General features: G+C 41.4%; 1 protein-coding gene across 2 annotated transcripts in view; it reads left to right on the top strand.

The window, feature by feature from the left end:
- Positions 1-22,447, top strand: part of LOC109913277 (long-chain-fatty-acid--CoA ligase 6-like) — a 105,494-nt gene that overhangs the window by 50,532 nt on the left and 32,515 nt on the right. Inside the window, exons 11-14 of one of the 2 annotated variants that reach the window (XM_020512765.2) lie at positions 13,477-13,554; positions 16,263-16,397; positions 18,869-19,003; positions 19,983-20,078. In XM_020512765.2, coding sequence (XP_020368354.1) covers positions 13,477-13,554; positions 16,263-16,397; positions 18,869-19,003; positions 19,983-20,078 — 444 coding nt within the window. Of the gene's footprint in view, positions 1-13,351; positions 13,430-13,476; positions 13,555-16,262; positions 16,398-18,868; positions 19,004-19,982; positions 20,079-22,447 lie in introns of both variants that reach the window. The other variant, XM_020512766.2, reaches the window with a different exon arrangement.

Genomic DNA, 22,447 nt, shown 5'->3' with positions numbered 1-22,447 from the left:
CCACATCAAGCAGATGTTCACCTTCACATCTGCTAATGTGGTATACTGCATCCGCTGTTCCCGTTGTGGCCTCCTGTACATCGGGGAAACCAAGCAGAGGATTGGGGACTGCTTTGCAGAACACCTACGCTCGGTTCACACTAAACAACTGCACCTCCCAGTCGCGAAACATTTCAACTACCCCTCCCATTCCTCAGACGACATGTCCATCCTGGGCCTCCTGCAGTGCCACAACGATGCCACCCGAAGGTTGCAGGAACAGCAACTCGTATTCCACTTGGGAACCCTGCAGCCCAATGGCATCAATGTGGTTTTCACAAGCTTCAAAATCACCCCTCCCTCTACCGCATCCCAAAACCAGCCCAGTTCGTCCCCGCCTCCCTAACCTGTCCTTCCTCCCACCTATCCCCTCCTCCCACCTCAAGCCCCACCCCCATCTCCTACCTACTAACCTCATCCCGCCCCCTTGACCTGTCCGTCCTCCCTGGACTGACCTATCTCCTCCCTACCTCCCCACCTACACTCACCTTTACTGGCTCCATTCCCGCCTCTTTGACCTGTCTGTTTCCTCTCTACCTATCTTCTCCTCTATCCATCTTCTATCTGCCTCCCCCTCTCTGCCTATTTGTTTCAGAACCCCTTCCGCTCCCCCATTTCTGAAGAAGGGTCTAGGCCCGAAACGTCAGCCTTCCTGCTCCTATGATGCTGCTTGGCCTGCTGTGTTCATCTAGCTTTACGCCTTGTTGTATTAGTTTACTATTTTAGGTTTACTGACATAATGATCAGTCTGCTCTGCATATTTCCAGTGATTGTACACTGCACGTGGTTTAAAACCCTAACCAATAGGATAGTCTGTGTCAGTGGCACCAGCAGTATGTACACACATCATAGATGCTATTTTAGAAACATGAAGGCATTCATTGCATACAAAAAGCAGCATCAGTGAGCACAATTTTTCGCTCAATTTCTTACCTTTAATGAAGTTTCAGGAGTACAAATAATGTACTTTATTTTTATTTGCTCATAGGATGTGGTGTAGCTGGCCTGGCCAGTATTTATTGTCCATCCTTAATTGCCCTTGAGAAGGTGGTGGTGAGCTGCCTTCTCAAACTGCTGCAGTCCATGTGCTGTAGTTAGACCCAGCACTGTGGTTAGGCAGGGACTTCCAGGATTTTGACCCAGTGACATTTGAAGAAACAACAATATATTTTCAAGTCAGAATGGTGAGTGTCTTTCAGGGCAATTTTCAGGTGTGCCTATGTATCTGTTGCCTTTGTTGTTTCAAATGGCAACACCATGGATTCGGAAGGTGCTGTCTCAGGATCTGGTCAGTGGCATGCAGTGCTGATACTGAGTGTTGATTCTGAAGGGAGTGAATATTTGTGAATGTGATGCCAATCAAGTGGGTCACCTTACCCTCGATGGTGTAAAGTTTCTTCTTGTTGAAGTTACTCATCAATACAAGTGAGGAGTATTCCATCATACTGTTGACTTGTGCCTTGGAGATGGTTGATAGGAGTTGGGAATCAGGAGGTGAGTTATTTGCAGGAATCCTAACCTTGGACCTGCCCTTGTTGCCACAGTACATTTTGGTTGGTCCAATTCAGTTTCTGGTCAGTGATAACCCCAGGCTGTTGATAGTTACTGATTTTGTGATGACGACACCCATTGAATGTCCAGGGACGACGGCTAGATTCTCTCCTGTTAGAGATGGTCATTGCCTGATTATTGTCTGGCATGAATGTTGCTTGCCACTTTGCAGCCCTAGCTGTAGATCTTGCTGCATTTGAACATGGACTGCTTTAGTATCTGAGGAGTCAGGTTCGGTGGTAAACATTGGACAATCATCAGAAAATTCCCACTTCTGACTTTGTGGTTGAGGAAAGTTCATTGATGAAGAAGCTGAAGGTGGTTGGGCTAGAACATGACCATGAGGAACTCCTGCAGAGATATCCTGGAGCTGAGATGTCTGACTTCCAGCAGCCACTACCATATTCTTTTGTGCCAGGTACGACTCCAACCATCAGGGAATTTTCCCTGTTTTCCATTGACTCTAGTTTTGTTAGGGCTTCTTGATTGCATACTTGGTCAAATGTGGCCTCATGTCAATAATTCTTACCTTACCTCTGGAATTCAGTTCTTTTGACCATGTTTGAAGCAAGGCTGTAATGAGGTCAGGAGTGGAGTGGTTCTGGTGGAACCCAAACTGAGCATTAGCAAGCAGGTTGAGAGCACTGTTGATGATCCCTTCATCACTTTATTCATCATGCAGGATATTTCCTTCTCCTCCTCCATTTATGTTATGGCATGTATGAAGCAGATGGCAATAGATTTTTTTTTCAATGAAGATGAGAAAGGCTAGAAGATTTTAAGCTGCCCCCTTTTCCTGAATCTTCAACTTAAATAAAATTGCTAATATATTCTGCAATTCAATTTTAAGTTTTATTTTAGTAAATCCACACTGTATAATGACTATGGGAGTGCTGATATTAATTATGTTAGATTTCCATGCCATGGAAATCTCACCACTTACTTTGAATTTCGCTTTCTATTAACCATGAGCCAAATCTAATTTTCCTACCAACCCAACATAGCTCTCCTGTAAACCCAACAATATTCTTGTGTTAGAAAGTTGCCATGCAGATTTATGTTGTATATTGTTTAATCAATTGTTTACATTTTTTCTAAAGGGATGGACTGAGAAAGGCAACATGTTTGGCCCTTAGTGGTTTCCTACGAAAGTGTTAGATCATCTTGTAATCAGGTAGTCTAGTGATGAACAGGTTCCCATAAGAATTATAGGTTGGGTGTTTCAAGTTTTTGAGTCAGCAGATCCATAAATCAGTAAATTTGCTCATCGGCGGGGGGAAGGGAATTTGCAACATAACGCCATTTGCCCTGGTCTGTGCTTGTATCAAACTTGCTGAAAATGTATAGAGTTGTATGAACAGAGATTGGTGTAACTGTACTTGCTCAACTGAATATGAATAGTGCATAGTATAGAAATAGCAGAGAATAAGATGGGAGAAAGTGGAAGATATCTTATTATCAATGTTCCTTCTAATATCTCCTGCCACTGAAACTTAGAAGGGACATTGCTCATAATCCATATAAATGGGGTTATTACAGTAATACGACTAGTTATTAATTACGTTTTCTTCAGTAATTCATCTTGTCAGTTAAACAAATTGCGTAGAAACTTTTCTTGGGGTCATGTCGCAATACAGAGGTGTGAGATCAACCACCTGATATACTATGGATTCCAGTGGAACTGAATTATGTGTCAGGAGCTGACTATAATAGGCATTCGATCCAATATTGTCCATTTGTGCCACCCTTTAGAGTGCAACTCTGAGAATGTTGAATGATCTTTTGGGAAATTAAGTTTGTTACAGTTTTTCACAAACTCACACTTGAAGTGAGACAAAGACTTCTTGGAAAATAAAACAACTGTAATCAGTGTTTTCAACAAGTAAGAAATTATTCCATATAAGTAGCTACTTACTGATAAATTGAGCAGATCAGTGTCTCCCCAGTGTTAATTCAATCATTTTGTGGTTAATGTTCACTTCCTCCCACTCTACAGTTCAAGTTTCTGATTTAAGTGATTGGAAAAACTAATGAAATTGAAATCTGCTGAGAAGGTAATTTTCTTCAGCTCTCACTGAGTAAGCACCCTTATTTGACTTATCCTCCAAAATTAAAGATTATGGTAGACAGTGTCACTGAGCATGGAATGTATGAGGAGCAACTATTGATACTGTAAAACTCCAAATCCTGCTGAGTCTTAAATATCCCCATTTAAACCACAAGCAACTATCATGAATGTGACAAATATGATTTACCATGCTTAATCTGAATTTTGGAGATTTTATAGTAGATGATGTAATGATTGTTATGACCAGATCCTGGACGAAATCCCCAAATTCATTACAGTTCCACGCAGGATTCCTCAAACTGGGTAAGGAGAGATGAACTGACTCCCCTTCCTTATTCACACACCCCTCGTTAGGTTGTAACGAGGTTAATTAGAAAAGGATTCCTTTCCTTGTGGGTATCTTTTAACCAGACTACATAGAATTATGTTTTAAAAAAAGCCAATTTAACCAGACTTTCTTGAGCTACCGTAGAGTGATGTTTGCCAGTTACCAAATGAGAGAATACTTAATAATGCAGTACACCTGGACAGAGTGAGATGGAGATGCATCCGGATGGAGGGAGACAGAGACACATCCAGACAGAGGGGGACAGAAACACACCCAGAGAGAGAGAGAGACAGAGACACATAGAGACAGATAAGAAATAAGTGGTATGTCAAAAAGATTAAAAGCTTTATAAAAAGGACAGATGTATGGATCAGTCTCTGAATTATTTGCAAAGAACCAATAGTTGAATATAGGAATATCATTTACATTGATATTTGAACAGAACATTCACAATATTCTTTGTTTTGTCAGCCTACAAAATTTCCTTTGCCCTGTTGTTACCTTTTTAAAAAACTGGTTTACAGCACTCAGAATTAGAAGGGGTCTTTATCTTCAACATAGGGATCTCTAGGGTATGGTTCTTCACATGTGTGGCCTTGAAAATATGCTAACACTCAAATATAGGCTACACACAAAGCCATTCAGTCCCACCATTTCACTCCAGTAGCATTGAAACTGGCTTTTTAACCTCTGTACTGGTGTATTCCTGGACGGTAAAACAGACATGCCTGTAAGAAGTGGCTTTCTAAAAGGGGAAGAGATAATCAGCTTCCTCTTTATCTCTAAGCTCTTAAATCTTTCCTGTTTGAAATTTCCCTGACCATTTCAATGTGTGACATTCAATCAGGACTTTGCCATACAATCACAGAATCTGCATGGTTTTATTTCTGTACTGGTCCTCCTTTTAAAAAAACAACATTGGAATTAAAAATAAAAAATTGTCTGTAAATACTTTGGGTTGTAATCCATCATCATAACATGCATATTAAACTGTAGTACTATGAAGCAAAAGCAACACAGATATGTTCCTGTAGCTCCTTAAATAACAGGCTCATAACCTCATTTCCTAATGTGGAGGGACTTAGTGGAGCGAGCATTTCAAGTTGCAGGGGTACCCTTCTACAGGAAGGGGAAAATCAACTGAGGTTGTTCTCAGCACCATGTTATTTATTTGAATTTGGGATGTGAGCATTGCTGACAAAATGAATATTGATGTCCTTTCCAGTTGTCACACTTGAACTGTTGTAGCTGTTGAATTAGCCCCAAATCCGAATGTCATGTGCCATGGAGGGGAACTTGGTGGCAGTGGTGGCACTCCCATGTTGCCCCTGTTCTTCTCGAAGAACATAGTCCTATGTCTTGTTCTATCAGGCCTGCTGTGCCATTCAGTTAGATCATGGCTGACCATTTACCTCAAGACCATCTTTCCTGCATATGCCCATATCTCCTCTTGCTCTCTAGGGTTGTGATCACGTATTTGGAAGATAATGTTGAATGAGCCCTGGTGAATTGCTGTAGTGCATCTTGCAGATAGTATGCTCACTGCTACTGTTGTGTATTGGTGGTGGTGGAAATGAATGAATATTTAAAGTAGTGGGCAAGATAGTAATTAAACAAGCTGCTTTGCCCTGTAAAGTGTCAAGCTTCTTGAGTCCTGTTGCAATTGTACTCATCCAGGCAAGAAAGTATTTTCTCTCACTCCTGACTGTCTGCTGTGGATAGTACAGGTGGATAGACTTTGTGGTGGTAAGTGAGTTACTTTTTACAGAATTCCCAGCCTCTGTCTTACTCTTACATCCACTGTACTTATATGGTTGGTCAAGTTCAGTTGTGGTCCATGGTTTAATGGTGGGGATTCAGCAATAGTAATTTTGTTAATGTCAAGGGGAAATAGTTAAATTTTCTTTTGCCGAGAAGGTCATTGGCTGACACGTGAATGGCACAAATATTACTTGCCACTTAACAACCCAAGATGTTGCCCAGGTATTGCAGAATGTGAGTACAGATGGCTACAGTACCTGAGGAGTTGCAAAAGCAGTTAATCATCAGTGAACATCCTACTTTTTAAGTCTTATGGTGGAAAGAAGATCATCAATAAAGCAGCTGAAGATCATTGGATACTACCCTGAAAAACTCCACGGCCAGGAGGCCCAGGTTCAGTTCCCTGCTGCTCCAGAGGAGCTGTGTTATAACATCTGAGCAGGTTAATGAAACAAAAAAAAAGAATCTGGACACCAATGTTGTGGAACTGAGATAATTGACTTCGGGGTCCTTAGTGCCATACTCAATCAAATGCTGTCTTGGTGTCAAGGACAGTGACTTTCACCTTGCTTCTGAATTTCAACACCTTTTGTTTTATTGGTCATTTTTGACCTAAGCCTGTAATGACATCAAGAGCCAAATGCCCCTGGCAGAAACCAAACTGAGCATCAATGAGCAATTCATTGTTGAGTAAATGCCACTTGACAGCCCTGTCAATGATATCTTCCATTACTTTGATGATCAAGACGAGGCTGGTGGAATGGCAGTTGGAAGAATGGATTTGTCCTTTTTGTGAACAAGGCAATCATTAGCAAATTTCCACTTTGGGTACCTGCCAGGGTTGTAGCTGCATTGGATCAGCCTGTCCAATGGCATGGCTAGTTCTGCAGAACAAGTCTTCAAGTCTATTGCTGGAATCCTGTCAAGATCCAGAGTCTTTGTTGTATCCAGCATCTTTTAACCATTTTGTTATATTATGTGGAATGAATTGACTGAAGTCTGGCACCTGTGGTGCTGCAGACCTCAGATGGATCAACTGTTTGGATCTTCTGGTTTAAATAATTACAGATTCTTCAGACTTGTTTTTGTACTCGAGCTGGACTGCACCATTATTCTGGAGCCTCCATCTCATTTAGTTGTTCCTCAGTTGGCTGGATGGCCGATTTGTGATACAGATTGCTGCTAACAAGTGTGGGTTCAGTTCCTGCATTAGCTGAGATTACCATGAAGGACTGTTCTTCTCAACCTGTCCCCTCACCTGAGGCATGGTGACACTCAGGTTAAACCACCATCAGTCACCTCCCACTAACGAGAGAACAGCCCTATGATCAGGTAAGACTACGGAAACTTTATATTTTTACCCAACTGGATACTGCAGGGCTGCAGAGCTTTGACTTGATCCATTGGTTGTGAAATTACTTAGTTCTTTGTGCTACTTCCACTATTTAGCATGCATGTGTTAGAGATTCATTAGGTTGTTATTTTCATGTTTAGGTATGCAAGCACACTCCCCTACAATCCTCATGAAATCCAGGTTCATAGCGTCTTACTCTTAAAAAATTTTGCTTAGCCTAGGGAGTAATCATCTTGATGACCATCTTGGGACAGTGGCTCAGTGGTTAGCACTGCTGCCTCACAGCACCAGGGACCCAGGTTTGATTCCACCCTCGGGCAACTGTCTGTGTGGAGTTTGCACATTCTCCCCATGTCTGCGTGGCGTAGGTTTCCTCTGGGTGCTCTGGTTTCCTCCACAGTCCAGAAATGTGCAGGCTAGGTGGATTGGCCATGCTAAATTGCCCCATAGTGTTTAGAGATGTGTAGATTAGGTGGGTCATAGGGGGATGGGTCTGGGTGGGATGCTCTGAGGGTCGGTGTGGACTTGTTGGGCCGAAGGGCCTGTTTCCACACTGTAGAGATTCTATGATCTATGATCTATGACCATCTCAGCAGGGAGTGATATTGGGTCCAAGAACCCTGAAGAAAGAGGGTAAAATGGATAGTAAGCAGTGATCCCTGCACAGCAAGCTCAGCACATAAGTCAGAGGACCACAATGTAACCAAATACAGAAGAGAAATGTTTGAACTCGGGTAAAATTATTGCCTTTGAAATCACTATCCTGCCTTAGTGATTGTTTTCCAGTGATCGAGGTAAGAGCAGACCATTATTGTAACATTTTGTGTGTTTGATAGAATTATCAGTTCAAGGAAGCAGTGAATAACACAGCGAGAAACTTTATTGTTAGAACAGTAACACAGTGAACTACCAAGGATTGTGATAACATTTCAGCACCAATGCCAAGTAAAGTGTGATTGAATAATTAGCAATGGGTAACATTTCACTGAAAAAATATTTTGTTTATTTTTCCTGATATCACTTCCATAACTGCACAAATGTTATTTAAAACAAAATTGCAAGTGGTGTTATTTGCCATAGCATTAATTATGATCAATATGGACCTACCAGTTGTCTGTTTTCCCAATTTACCACCTCTTCTGTCTTGATGGTACTGACCACTGATTCACTAAGTACCAGCAACTTGCAGTCCATTTTTCAAAATTCATTTGTGGGATGTGGGCATTGCTGGCTGGCCAGCATTTATTGCCCGTTCTTAGTTGCTCTTGAGAAGGTGGTAGTGAGCTGCCTTCTTGAACTGCTGCAGCCCACTTACTGTGGGTTGACCCACAATGCCATTAGAAAGGGAATGCCTCCATTTTGACCCAATGACAGTGAAGGAATGCTGATATATTTCCAAGTCAGATGAAGAGTGGCGTGGAAGGGAACTTGAAGGTGGTGGTGTTCCCATGTATCTGCTGCCCTTGTCCTTCTAGATTCTAGATTCTCCCTCTCCATTGAATGACAATTCTTTATTTTAGTTCAGGATGGCAGGTATAAGCTAAGGTAGGTGGAAAATCATTGCTCCTTAGCAACATGGTACCAGGAGAATTTTATTTTCTAGGCCTCATTTGCATTGGTGAGTCATCTCCTGAGAGAGAGATGTCGAGATGCAGGATGCTGTTGCCAAGATTGAAACAGTGATCAACAGCTCTCAAATAAATTGCTAGGAAAACTTCCGGCAGGCTGTCACTATTGGGACAGGTGAGGAGGGGTTCTGGTTTGGGATGGTGTGCCTGGAAAGTGCCAGGTGATCCAGGGGCATTTGTATCCAGAGGACCCAGAAACACTGAGTGCATGCTGTCCAGAGGCACCTTCTTAAACTTGACCTCTCTCAAGCTGAGGTTGGCAGGCAGGGAAGAGTTGGAAAGCCCGGCTACTTCTGAAGTACACTGAAAAGATGCTTCTGGGAATGTGTATGTGTTTCTTCCTGTGGCTGGCTGCCGACTGTCACCACTCTGTCCCCTTGTGTGGAAGAGCATCGGGAGTGAGGTCAGTGTCCCTTGCTCTCCCTGTTACCCTGCTGTTGGCTAGAGCGATGGAGTGCTGCAGGTCTGGACTTGGCACCCTATGGAGGTCACCGCAAGCTTTGTGTCCAGTTGTCCAGTGCTGCTGACAAAGCTGCCTGCTGCTATGTCTGCTTGTGCATTTGGATGAGGTCATGAATTGCTGACCCCATGGGTTGGCTCCTGTCTGGGGCTGAGCAGGTAACTGGTCGCCAGCAGTCCTTGGACTGCCACTGACCTGAGTGTTTCTTCTGCATAGACAGAGCGGTGATGCAATCACCAGCAGATGCCCCTGACTTAAATCTAGCAGAGGTGTCAGTGTCTATGCTGGTAGGAGGTGCAAGAGGCAGCCTTGCCATTGAATCCTCTGTGGTATCTGTGCTCTCCTCCTCAGAGATGGAGCAGGTTTTGCAGGCTGTCCACTTGATTGTGGGAAATTGCTAATGCCACTTGTGCCTGTAGGAGACAAAAGAGAGAGTGCATCATAAACAAAACTGCCTCATTAGGGGCATTTAAGTGGCTATCAGATAGGCATATGGATGATAGTATAAGGTAGCGGTGGAGGTTAGATAGATCTTAGGTTTAGGGTAAAAGTTCGGCACAACATCGTGGGCCGAAGGGCCTGTACTGTGCTGTACTGTTCTATGTTCTATGTTCTATGTTTAAGAATATATTTACAGTGAGAGGTAATGGGAGAGTAGCACAGTAGTGCACAATGCTTCTTTCTTGGTTGTTGGGACACTGATGTTTTGGCATCACCATTGAAGCAGTTGCAGTCCTTGCCAGTGAGTGCCAAAACCTTTTCTTCAAAGGGGGAGAGAAGCCAAATGGCAGGTGCTCCAATGCATATCTTGACTCTTTCAAACCTATTATGGGTTGTTTTCTTCTGGAATGAGAGAAAGTGAGGGGTTGAGACCTTAATGCAGTGGTACAGCTGTTGGTGCAGAGATGTGAGATGACCGGCGTGAGTGAGTAGGCAGCTCAGAGGCCATGTAGAGTTAGTAGTCTAGGGTATGGGGGTGGGTGAGAGGGGGAGCGAGGGGAGATATTGCATGTGATAGTGAGATTGGCACATCAAGAGCTTTGGTGGGAGTTAAGTACAGTGGCGGAGACAGTGAATGTGATGTACCAGAGGGAAGGTAGTGGCCCTTAGCCTGGTGGAGCAGAGAAGGTCATTCATTGTTGGGTGTTTCTCTGAACCATTGAGACCACACTGACCCAGGTGACAACCTCTGAGCAGGCTGGCAGGGTCTGGTGTTGTAGCCCCTCTACCAGTCTTGGGGGAAGAAGATGTCCCTCCTCAGCACCAGCCTGTCCACCAGGACATCCAGTTCACTGTCTGTAAAGCAAGGTGCCAGTATCCCCTTATCTACCATTTCATGCAAAGAAGATCAGAGATTCACACTCTCTGTCACTACTGCAGTATCCACATTGTAATAGCCCTGAAATCCTGGTAATCCAGTGCAGAATAGGTTGCTGTACTGCATGCCACTTTGCAGTGCAGCAGTTTAAACTTCCACTGCAGTATTCAGGTGGCTACTTGTAGTCTGCAATGGAAGCTGTGACATTAGCTATTTAGATACTGCATCATGGGTTCAGATAGATTGCTACCATTTCCATGCTGGAAAGAATTGTCTTCTCGAAGACCTGTGTCAAGTTGGTGTTGGTTCTGTCCATGTTCCTTAACGTTGACTCTGTGCTTTCTAGGTGGGTACTGAATGCACCAAGCAGTTTGCTTTTGCAGACTTCTTGACTGAAGGATGTCCCATCAAAATGCTCATGTGATTCCTCTGCAGTGAAAACTTAACGTTGTCCCCAATGAAACCAACTCCATGCAGCGTTTTTCCACAAGCAGATCCCAACTCTATACTCTCCTCTAAATTATAGTGACAGTGTCTGAACTGATGGCTATGAATGGGAAATGACATTGCTGTGCCCGCATCATTATTGGCTTCTTATGTTCCTCCACTCCCTGGTCGGGTTTCACCTCTTGGGTATCTCAAAAGCAGGGATTGGCTGGCGGGGGGAGGGGAGGTGGTGGTGGACAGAGAGTAAGGGGTGCATGACAGCACCATGTGCAGTTTGTAAATCAGAAGATAATGTGTCATTAAGGGAAAGTGGGATGTGAAAAGGAGAATTAAGTAGGATGGTAACGTCACTTCCAATAATTTTAGCTCGTTCATTAGCTATGGTGCAAGCAATGCCCATCCCAATAATGGTCAACATTGTATTCTCCATTGGAATCAGGATGTGTAGGCTCATTTGTCTCTGACTTGTTTGTGTGCCACCATGTCCTGCAAGAGAGAGGGAAGAGTGTCAACATGTGTTATGGAATCTGCATGAGTTATGTGACTGCCATGGTTAAATAGATGGCAGTGTGTGCAAGCTGAGAGGTGAGAGTTTGAGGGTGAAGTGGAGCCTATAAACATCATATGAGTCCTGATCGATAGAGAATGTTGGTCAGTGAGTGATGTGATGTTGCAAATTGACCAGTTTTGACTCTGGGGTCACACTAAGTGTGAAGTTTTACAAGTCCTGTTCTTGCACTCACATTCTCACTCTCACTCTGCTGAAAATTTGCCACTAAAGTGTGAATATTTGCTAATGTTTTTACACCTGAGAGGAACCAAAGCAATTTAGCTTAGAGTTTTGGAGAAGGTGCTTGTAGAAAATATAATCTATTACTCGTCTTTGCATTTAATTTATTATCGGAACTTAGCAAATTAAAAAGGGTATACTTTGACTATACACACTCCAAATAGAATTGTTCTGAATCCAGCACTGTGTAATGCAACACAGAATGATGAGGTATAGGCTGTAACTTTCTCACTTTTCCCACAGTTGAAAAGGGTCTGATGGAGGAATTAAGGAAATGTCAGACACTTTTCTCTATGATTAATTATTACCCAATGAATTCAGATTATTCAATGATTTTCCTTTCAGCATAGGTGATTGGTACAACATGCTGTAGGTAATTTTTGTGCTCCTGTCAGTCATCGGTTTGGAGACAGTGCCTTTACTATAACTGTCCCCAGCTGCATCCTGTAACAATGTGAGCATGAGACATATGAAAAGTGGAGTATTTGTTTAAAAAAAACTCGAGAATAGATATGAAATTCTCTGACACATTTTCTAGTCACTGGCTGACCAGTAAGCATTGGCAGAGCCTGGGAACAAGTTACCTATTTATTTTACAGGAAGAAATGAAATGTGATACAGGTGCAACCTCATGTTGCTTGGCCTGCTGTGTTCATCCAGCTCTATACCTTGTTATCTCTGTGTTTTTTCAATATCATTTTGAAATTGTGTTTTCTCTAGTCAATGTACTAGTTGAATCAAAACAACCTTCAAAATTGCTATAACAGTGTTGATATTGTGCAGTAACTTTACGCGTTATTTCATAAATGTGACATTGCACTATTTACTCTTAACGGAACAATGTCACAAAGTATTCCCAAAATCCAACGTTGTGCTGTCAATGGCATCATTCACCACAAATTCACAGCTTAGAGAGAAGTCAGTTTGAAAATACAACATTACGGGTGGCTGCAGAAATTTTGAGGGTAGAGAGAATAAAAACTGTGGATGGAGATTAAACTGTGTGAAGCAACATAGTTCTTCATAGCAATTCATTTTGTGGCAGGCTATCAATTTGACTACAAAAAAAACTTTCCTACTTTAAGGCAAAATAAATTGACAGTCAGTTACCTCAATCAGTTGCAAAGAACATGAACAGATCCTTGACAACAGCCTGTTGGCCAGGAATCAAAGTAACAGCTGATATTATGAGGAAGTTGGCCATAAAAGGAGAGAATAATTTATTTTCTTTCTACAAAAGCAACAATGTCAAAGATACTGGAATCTAATATTAAAAATAGAGAAAGCTGGAACCATCCAGCAGATTAGACATAAACTATGTAAAAAAAAAAAGCATTAATTTTTTCATGTTGATGGCCTTTTTTTACTTGAGCTGAATTGGTCAAGTTTGCAGTTGTAGAGTTTGTTGTGATGAACCTGTTTAATGACAGCATAAGGTTTGTAAAATACAACTAACTTTTTATGTCCTCTCCACATAACTGTGCGATGACAAAGCCTGTTTGATTCATGACTATTTCACATCATTTTCTCTTGTGTTGTAACTTTCTCTTTGTCTGTCTGTTAGTATATTCTGCTCTCTGTCTCCTATTCCTTCATACCCTTTGCAGAAAGTGATCTTTCCAAGACAGGATGATGTCCTTATTTCCTTCTTGCCTCTGGCTCACATGTTTGAGAGAGTTATCCAGGTAAGAATCTATCTCACCAGCTTGTGCCCACTTATTATGTTTTACAGAGCCAATGGTTGCCTACATCTGCTGATGTACATATTTCCTACTTACCATTAGCACATATGTTTGAAAGAATGGTACAGGTAAGAAGGTTGCAGGCAGCAAAGGAACATCTGCCACTCTTCTTCACATCTAAAAAGTGTGCACTTACTTGCTGTTCCCTCTGTCTTTATGCTTTCAATAAAGTACTGTTGATGAGCAGTATATACTTCCATTAACACAGCATTTCTAGATTTATTGATTATAACCGTATCACACTGTGGCTACTGATAATATTTGCTGATAGTTTTAATGCTAAATTTCTTTAATTTTCATCTGCATGAGTACAATTAAAAACATTGCTTGTCATCCTGTGACAGAGAACTTGATCAATATTATTGTACACAGTCAAATATTAAGTTCAAGTCATTGCAAGATTGTGCAGCTTGATGCACATTTTTCTTGAATATCAATGCTGAGTGCAATTTAATGTGCTCACAAAACAGTTTTGAATGAAGACAGTCTTTCAATCTACTTTTGTAGTTACCTGTCCAGAATGTCGATGCCTTAAGTTTCCCATAACAGTATCCAGATGTTTCCAAAACTAGTCCCAAACCCCAACTTCTAGTTTACTTTCCACAGACGTACAGGGAAATTCAGAGGGAGAATCATTCTTCATAAAACATCTAGAGGAAATGTCATTAACTCTCAAATAGGCCATTGGTTTGTATCTGATAGTGGGATGGAGCATATCTGGTAAGTTAATTGATTCACGGTGTGAGGTTCTTGTATCAGCTTTGTCAGTGGCTAAAACCGATATTGCAGGCCCATCTTTGGAAAAGGCAGAGTGTCTGAAGGGATTAAGAATGCAGGAAAAATGCAAATAACAAAACATTATTATTAAAATTAACTGCCATTTATCACATGTACATATGAAAATACACATATGTGCGACCTTAGCAATTGAATTTGGGAATGCAGTTTTATCATGTCTAAAATACATACTTGACATGAGATTTTTGGGATTTCTCTTCGTGCCGTCTAGCCATGAGAGGTCATAATGGACAGAAGGAAGATCATTTGGCCCATCAACTCTTGACGAGGTGATGACATTGTACTAATGTCATTGATAAGTACTCCAGAGGGCAAGCTAATGCTCTGGAGCATGGATTCAAATATCACTGTTTGCAGTTGGTGGAAATTAAATTCAATTGATAAATCTAGAAAATAAGGATAGTTGCTATAATACTGCTATGAAACAATCATTGATTGACATAAAAATCCACTCTGTTTGTTAATGTCCTTTTGTGAAAGAAAGCTGTTGTCTTCATCTGGTATGGCTTACATGTGCCTCCCCACCCAGGGCAATCTGGTTGACACTTAAGCATCCTCTGAAAAAGCTTAAAGAGCTACTCTGTTCACAGGCAGTTGGGGTTGGACAACAAATGGAAGCAGAGTGGAGGACATGCCCCTGTCTGCATCAATAGTGCTGAGAATGGAGATGGTCAAGAGCGTCAAGTCCCTGGGGGTGACGATCACCAAAAATCTGTCCTTGCCAACCCACATCCACACTATAGTCAGGAAAACACAACAACACCCCTGCTTCGTCAGCAGCCTAGAGAAATTCATCCTGACCATAAAGACTCTTACAAATCTTTATAGTTGCACCATAGGAGGCATCCTGTCTAGATGCATCACAGTGTGGTATGGCAACTGCTCTTCCCAAGACCACAAGAATCTGCAGAGAGTTGTGGACATGGCCCAGTCCATCATGCAAACCACCCTCCTATCCATTGACTTCAACTATACTCCCTACCAAAGCAACCAATAATCAAAGACCCCTCCCAGCCCCATTATATTCCCCTCCATCCTCTTCTGTCGGGCATAAAATATAAAAATTTGAATACACAAACGAACAGAATCAAGAACAGCTTCTTCCCGCTATTATCAGACTTTTGAATGAACCTCTTAAATATTAATGTTGATCTCTCTCTGCACCTTTTCCACAGCTGTAACACTATCTTGCACTCTGTTCTGTTACCCTGATGCACTTGTATAGTACAATCTGCCTGTAAAGCAAGTAAGATAGCACTTTTCACTGTACCTCGGTACACATGACAGTGATGAATCAAATCAAATCAAATCAAATGCTGGCCTGCTAGTGACATCATCATTCCATGAAAGGATGAATCTGTACCAGCTCTCTGTAATCTAGCATTCCACTTTTGTATCTTGATAGTTTGGCAAACTATCTCCAACATGTGTCCATCAAAATTTCCTTTTGAAATCATCTATTGAACATCTATGCTTCGACCACACTCATAAGCTGCAAGTTCCTGGTCAGTCAAGAAGCTCTGGCTTTGGTTGCCGTGCCTTCCTCCCACTTGTTGGAACATGCCTGGCCTCCTTGAAACAGATTCATACAGCATAGAAAAGCCACTTTGCCCCATTGAGTCTGCACCAACATAACTGCACACTTCATGGCTAACATCTTCTCCTTAAAGATAGACCATTGTTCCGTTGTAGTTTTTCCTATCAACCTTTGCTTTAATTTTATCCTAGCCAGATCCCGCTCATCCCAGTGAAATTGACCTTTTCAAGTTTAGAAGTTCAACTTTAGATTATTTCTTGCTTTTCTCCATTACTAATCTAAATCTTACGATAAAATGATCATTCTTAACCCAATGGTCCCCCACAGCCTCTTGGTCATCTTACAAATAATCTATTTGCTCATGGCTAATCTGAGATTTTTTGAACAACTGCTATAAAAATATATTGGATCATTTTATGTAAATATTTCATTTTCTTTCAGTCTGTCGTAATATGTCACGGAGGTCGGATAGGTTTCTTCCAAGGTGATATTAGACTTCTGTCTGATGATATGAAGGCTCTTCATCCAACTATTTTTCCTGTTGTTCCAAGACTGCTAAATCGAATGTATGATAAGGTAAGCTGTCTTCAATGTAATTATTCAAAGTTTGGTAATTGTTGTGGGATATGCAAACAACCAATGTTCACAAGACAACAACTTGCATTTATATAGAGTATTTAAAAAAGAGGAATACCTGAAAGTATTTTACAAAGGGATGAATAAAAATAAAATAGATTTAACAATGAATCAAGGAATGGACGCTAAGCTTGTGCAAGTTAAGAGAAGTAACTGAAAGTTTGGTTTAAAAAATTGAATATTAAGTGAGAAGAGAGGCAGAGACATTTTATGCTGAGTCACAGGTTGGGTTTAAACGCAAACTGTTTTATTGACCATTAGTGGGATGAACATACAGAGTCTAGAATTTGAGTACATGCAGGATTTGGAAGGTCCATAAGACTAGATGAGACTACTTTTATTCATTCATATGATGTCGCCGTCACTGGCTAGGCCATGATTAATTGTCCGTCCTTAATTACCCAGAAGGCAGTTAACAGTCTCTCACATTGCGGTGAGTTTGAAGTCACATATACACCAGCCCAGGCAAGGATGGCAGTTTTGGACATTAGTGAATCAGGGTTTTTTTTTCATGACAATTGACTGTGGTTACATAGTTGCCATTTAGGCTAGCTTTTAAATTCCAGATATTTATTGAATTCAAATTTCATCACCTGCCATTGATCAAATAGAACCCATTTTCCCAGAACATTAGCTTGGAATTCTAGATTATTGGTCCGGTGATATTACCACTATGTTACCACTTCCTCAAAAGATAAAATGGGAAGAGATGATGGATGGATTTGAAGATAAACATTTGAAGGTATGTTAAATATTTTGAAGATGGGGAACAGCATCGACGAATGAAAATAGGGTTCTGTAATTTATTACGTATAAACTTTATGGCCAAATTGAGATTGAGTTGATGTACAGAGGGAGGATAGTGAGAGACACAGCTAAGACCTGTAGAAATTGAATTAAATTTTACACTTTTGTGGAATCAAATTACATTCATTGCTCATGGAGATCCATTCCTAACCCTAACCTTAGGATAAATTCCTCAGCCTTCACCATAAAGTCATACAACACAGAAACAGACCCTTGGGTCCACCTTGTCCATGCTGACCAAGTTTTCTAAATTAAATTTTTAGTCCCATTTTCGTGTGTTTGGCCAATATCCCTCTAAACTTCTCCTATTCATGTTACCTGTACAAATGCCTTTTAAATGTTGTAACTGAACCTGCATTTACCATTTCCTCAGGCAGTTCATTCCACATATGAACTACCCACTCTGTGAAAACATTGCCCCTCAGGTCCCTTTTAAATATTTCTCCTCTCACCTTAAAATAATGCCCTATAGTTTTGAACTCCCCTACCCTAAGGAAAAGACGCTTGCTATTCACCTGAACTATGCCCCTCATGATTTTATAAACTTCTTTAAGATCACCTCTCAACCTCCTATGTTGCAGTGAGAAAAGTCACAGCCTATTGAGCCTGTCCTTATAACTCAAACCCTCCAGTCCCAGTTAACATCCTTCTTAATATTTTCTGCACCCTCTCCAATTTAATAATATTCTTCCTATAGCATGGTGACCAGAACTCTACACAGTACTCTGAGTGGAGTAGAGTTTGGGAAGAAAAGGCCTCAAATTTTCCACAGCTCAGTAAGGCCTATGGCCTGATGTTGTTAGCTGTTTAATTTTTAATTCAGATTTAAATTCGCAGTGGCAATTATGCAAGTTGGAGCTGAGGCCACTGGGAAATTGTCCTGACTGCAGCAATAAAGAGATTTAGGTGATATTATCTCAACCATTTTGATAGGCCAAGGCATCTTGTCTCTCATCTGAAACAAGGGGGAACCACAATATAAACAGCAGGAAGCTTTCACTAGGGATGACATGGAAAAATGCTGGGAGAGGATGTGAGACTTTACCCTTGTCAAACAGTTTGCTGAGTTTGTATACAGGAAGTAAGAATCTGAGGTTAGGATTTTTTGAATCAGCCGTAAAATATTACAAGTAAGCCTTCAATAGTACTGTCACACAGTAGTACCAGCTTACACATGTGCACAGATCTACCCCCTTCGCTGTAGTATGCATATTATCAATTGTTTATGCTTACAGCTATTCATATTTTCAATTACTCATCAGACTGTTGAAAGATGAAATATTTCGCTAAGGTTTACACACTATTAACTTGGCAGTCAAACAAAACATCTTAATTGGGTAAGGTAAGCTGATAAATCTACCACAAATTGGACTGGCAGTGACGATGCAATGACTTTCCTACACAAATCTCCGGCTAAGTTAGCTGTCAGATCCCAATGGTTTCTGGTGCTTAGAAGAGCACATTGAAAAAAAGGAATCTTTTGGAAAATGGCAGAATTTCAGTGTCTCACTGCACTGACTGAGCAGCATTAAAAATACTTTTTAGATGTGTACTTTCCTGATATAGCAGCACTAAAGTACAAATGTCTTTTCAATTATTTTCAGATATTTAGCCAAGCAGGCACACCAGTAAGACGCTGGCTACTTGAATTTGCAGCCAGAAGAAAGGCAATTGAAGTGCAAAATGGCATCATACGGAACAACAGCCTCTGGGACAAACTCTTTTTCAAAAAAATACAGGTAAAATAATTATTAATTTTACAAATGCACTTTCAGATCATTAGGCTTAAAAGGCTTAAAATGAGCACTTCTGTCTGTCGAATTGTCTCCTGGGAAATGCTTTAGGATAGTATTTTGTGACCTAAACTGATGTGCTAAGAATTAATTCATTACAGCTTGATCTGAAAATGGTTTTTCATATAAAATGTAGGTCAGAGTATTATTAGGAAAAGTTGTGAAGTCGATTCTCTTCGATAGAAAAATATGATAGCTCCCGATATCAATGTGATTTTAACCACTACAAGGAAGTGGCTTATTCTCCTGCATACCAGTGAAAATCTACTTGACTCGTTCTTTGGTAACAAGCACAACATTCCACATATAATAAAAAAGCAATGAGAATCAACATTTAGTGGAAAATCTTTAGTCCACACCAGACTCACTTCAATAAAACAAAGTCTGGCTACAATCTCCAATTAACTTCAATTCTGGCTGTGAACAGGACAAGAAAACTATATAAGAATGTGTTAAATGTTACATGTCAGTGCCTACTTTTAGTATAACTTAAGTTATTTTGATTTCTACTTTACCATATTATGGAGCTCCAGTATTTCACAGGGAGCAGTTCTGCTGACATGAACAATGGGATTATTAGCACGGTGCTCCGCAGGGAGCCACAGAAATTGGTGTTTAGGCCACATGGGAGGGATCTGAGCCAAGAAAAATTAGCACCAGCTAAAAATACAGCACTGTTGTTTTTTGTGGCTCAGTCACCTCCTTACAGCCACTTCAGGAATGAATGAGATGTAAATCTGTTTGTCTTTTTAATTTATCTTGAAAATGCAATTTCACCTTTGAAGATTAACTGAACAATCATTTGCAAGACAGCATTTTAAAATTACACTATAAAACCAGTTTGAATATTTTGGATGGTCCAAGCAGCATAAAGTGGTGAAACTTATGTCTTTCTTTGCATTTGATCACTGTATTAACTACACAGGATAGCCTTGGAGGAAAGGTGAGAATGATTGTCACAGGAGCTGCCCCTGCCTCACCTGCTGTACTTGGCTTCCTAAGAGCAGCACTCGGTTGCCAGGTATGAAAACCAGAATTTTATTCATTCTTTTATCATAGTTATTTCAGTTTTCATAAAATGTTTTGAAAATAATCTAATTTTTGGAACAAAAGGTATACTTCTGATCAGCTTTCCAAAAAAATTCCCACACAAGTACCAAAACAATGAATGATTGGAGGTTCAGTTCTCTTTTCTTGATTGTGCCTGAAGAGAGGCCCCAAGACCAAATTTGTCAGGTTAAACTGAGAGCTGCAGCATTAGGTGTTAACTAATATGCTGGTCACATTCGCAGACAAAGCTCACTGGATTGAGTGCCAATCACCTTGTTAAAAGCCGACTGGAAAGTTTCAGCAACTATCCTGGCCATTTTCAAGCCTTATCCGGGGCATCCCATCCTGCAAATCAGAGGCTAGGAGCTTCTGGGTCCTAAAGATCATTAGCTGAGGCCTATTTCTCAGGGGATACAGTGCCATTGGATCATGGAGTTGTACAGCACAGAAACAGACCTTTTGTTCTACCTCATCCATGCTGACCAGATATCCTAAATTAATCATTTGCCAGCATTTGGACCATATCCCTTTCTGTTCGTATACCCATCCAGATGCCTTTTAAATATTGTAATTGTATCAGCCTCCATCACCTCCTCTGGCAGCTCTTTCAACACACACACCACCCTCTGCCTGGGAAAAAATAGCCTCATAGGTCCCTTGTATATCTTTCCCATCTCACCATAAACTTACGCCCTCTAGTTTTGAACTCGCCTACCCTAGGAGAAAGACCTTGGCTATTCATCCTATCCATGCCTGTCATGAGTTTATAAACCTCCTTAAGGTCACCCCTCAGCCTCCAACACTCCAAGGAAAATAGTCCCCTCAGCCTCCAACACTCCAAGGAAAATAGTCCCATAAAATAGTGCGGCACAGCGGCTCAATGATTAGCAGTGCTGCTTCACAGTGCCAGGGATGCAGGTTCAATTCCACCCTCAGGCTGTGTGGAGTTTGCACGTTCTCCCTCTGTATGTGTGGGTTTCCTTTGGGTGCTCTGGTTTCCTCCCACAGTCCAAAGACGTGCAGGTCAGGTGGATTGGCCATGCTAAATTGCCCATAATGTTCAGGGATGTTGGGTCAGACATGGGGAAATACAGGGGTAGGGGAAGGGGAATGAGACAGGGTGGGATGCTCCTTTAGAGGGGTGGTGTGGACTTGTTGGGCCAAATGGCCTGTTTCCACACTGTAGGGATTCTATGAACATAAAATAGCCATGGGCCCATACAAATATTTGCATGTCAATTCTTGCAGCACACCACTAGTCACAGATCTCCAGTCCAAGAAACAGCTCTCCACCATCACCCTCTGTCTCCTACCTTCAAGCCAATTTTGTATCTATTTTGCTAGCTTTCCCTGGATTCCATGTGATCTAACCTTGCTAACCAGTTTATCATGCAGAATCTTGTCATGTGTCTTGCTGAAGTACGTGTAGACAATGTCTACTGCTCTGCCTTCTTCAGTCATCTTTGTCACTTCTTCAAAAAACTCAATCAAGTTAGCGGCAAAAAGATAATTTTTCTTTCGCTTATTGGGTGGTAGGCACCATGGAGAAAATTGGGGGCTTGAAGGCAAAGGCAGAAGACTGGCTTTCAGAGGCTACCCTTTATCCCCATCCATGCCTCTTATTGCCACTATATTGGGACAAATAGAGTTTCATCCCTCAGCCCAGCAGGCAGATTGCCCTTGTTTCTCAGTCTTTCTCTCGCCTGCTGGGAAGGCAGGTAATTGGTACAATGATGAGTTGAGACCCTTAAGTGGCTATTAATTAACTGCTTGATAGCCTTAATTGCTGGTGAGTCAAAAAATATACCCAACATATTTTTTGGCCCTGCGCCTTAATTAGTGAGGTCGTAAGATGAAGGTGAGTTTCCCTCCAGGGCCAAATCTCTCAATGATTTCTACTTCTCACCACCTTCTCAGGAAGGGGAAAATTGTACCTGAGGTTTGTTGAGGGAAATGGGCAAGGTTGAATAGAAATGCTGTGGTAAATAACTGTCACATAACTCATAGAAGCATTTCAAGAGTCAACTGGCCCAAAATGGCATATGGCATCGCTACGTAAATATTCTTATCAGAATCCTATAACCCAAGGTTTTGGAGTAGATCTGTAGCTCGGGTTGTGGGTGTTGAGGTTGGTTGGCTCGCCGAGCTGGTTTGTTGTTCTGCAGACGTTTCATTACCGTACTTGGTAACATCCTCAGTGCAGCCTCTGATGAAGCGTCGGTGTGTTTTTCCACCTGGTTTTTAAACTCTGGGGTCCGTTGCGATGGATTGCCTCACTTCCGGGTTTCCTCCATAGTGGAATGTATATGGGGTCGAGTTCAATGTGTTTATTAATAGCCT

This window comes from Rhincodon typus, chromosome 12, assembly GCF_021869965.1.
Source record: "Rhincodon typus isolate 14 chromosome 12, sRhiTyp1.1, whole genome shotgun sequence".
NCBI classification, from domain to species: Eukaryota; Metazoa; Chordata; class Chondrichthyes; order Orectolobiformes; family Rhincodontidae; genus Rhincodon; species Rhincodon typus.
Note: the sequence above shows the minus strand (reverse complement) of the source record. Positions and strands in the feature narration are given on the sequence as shown.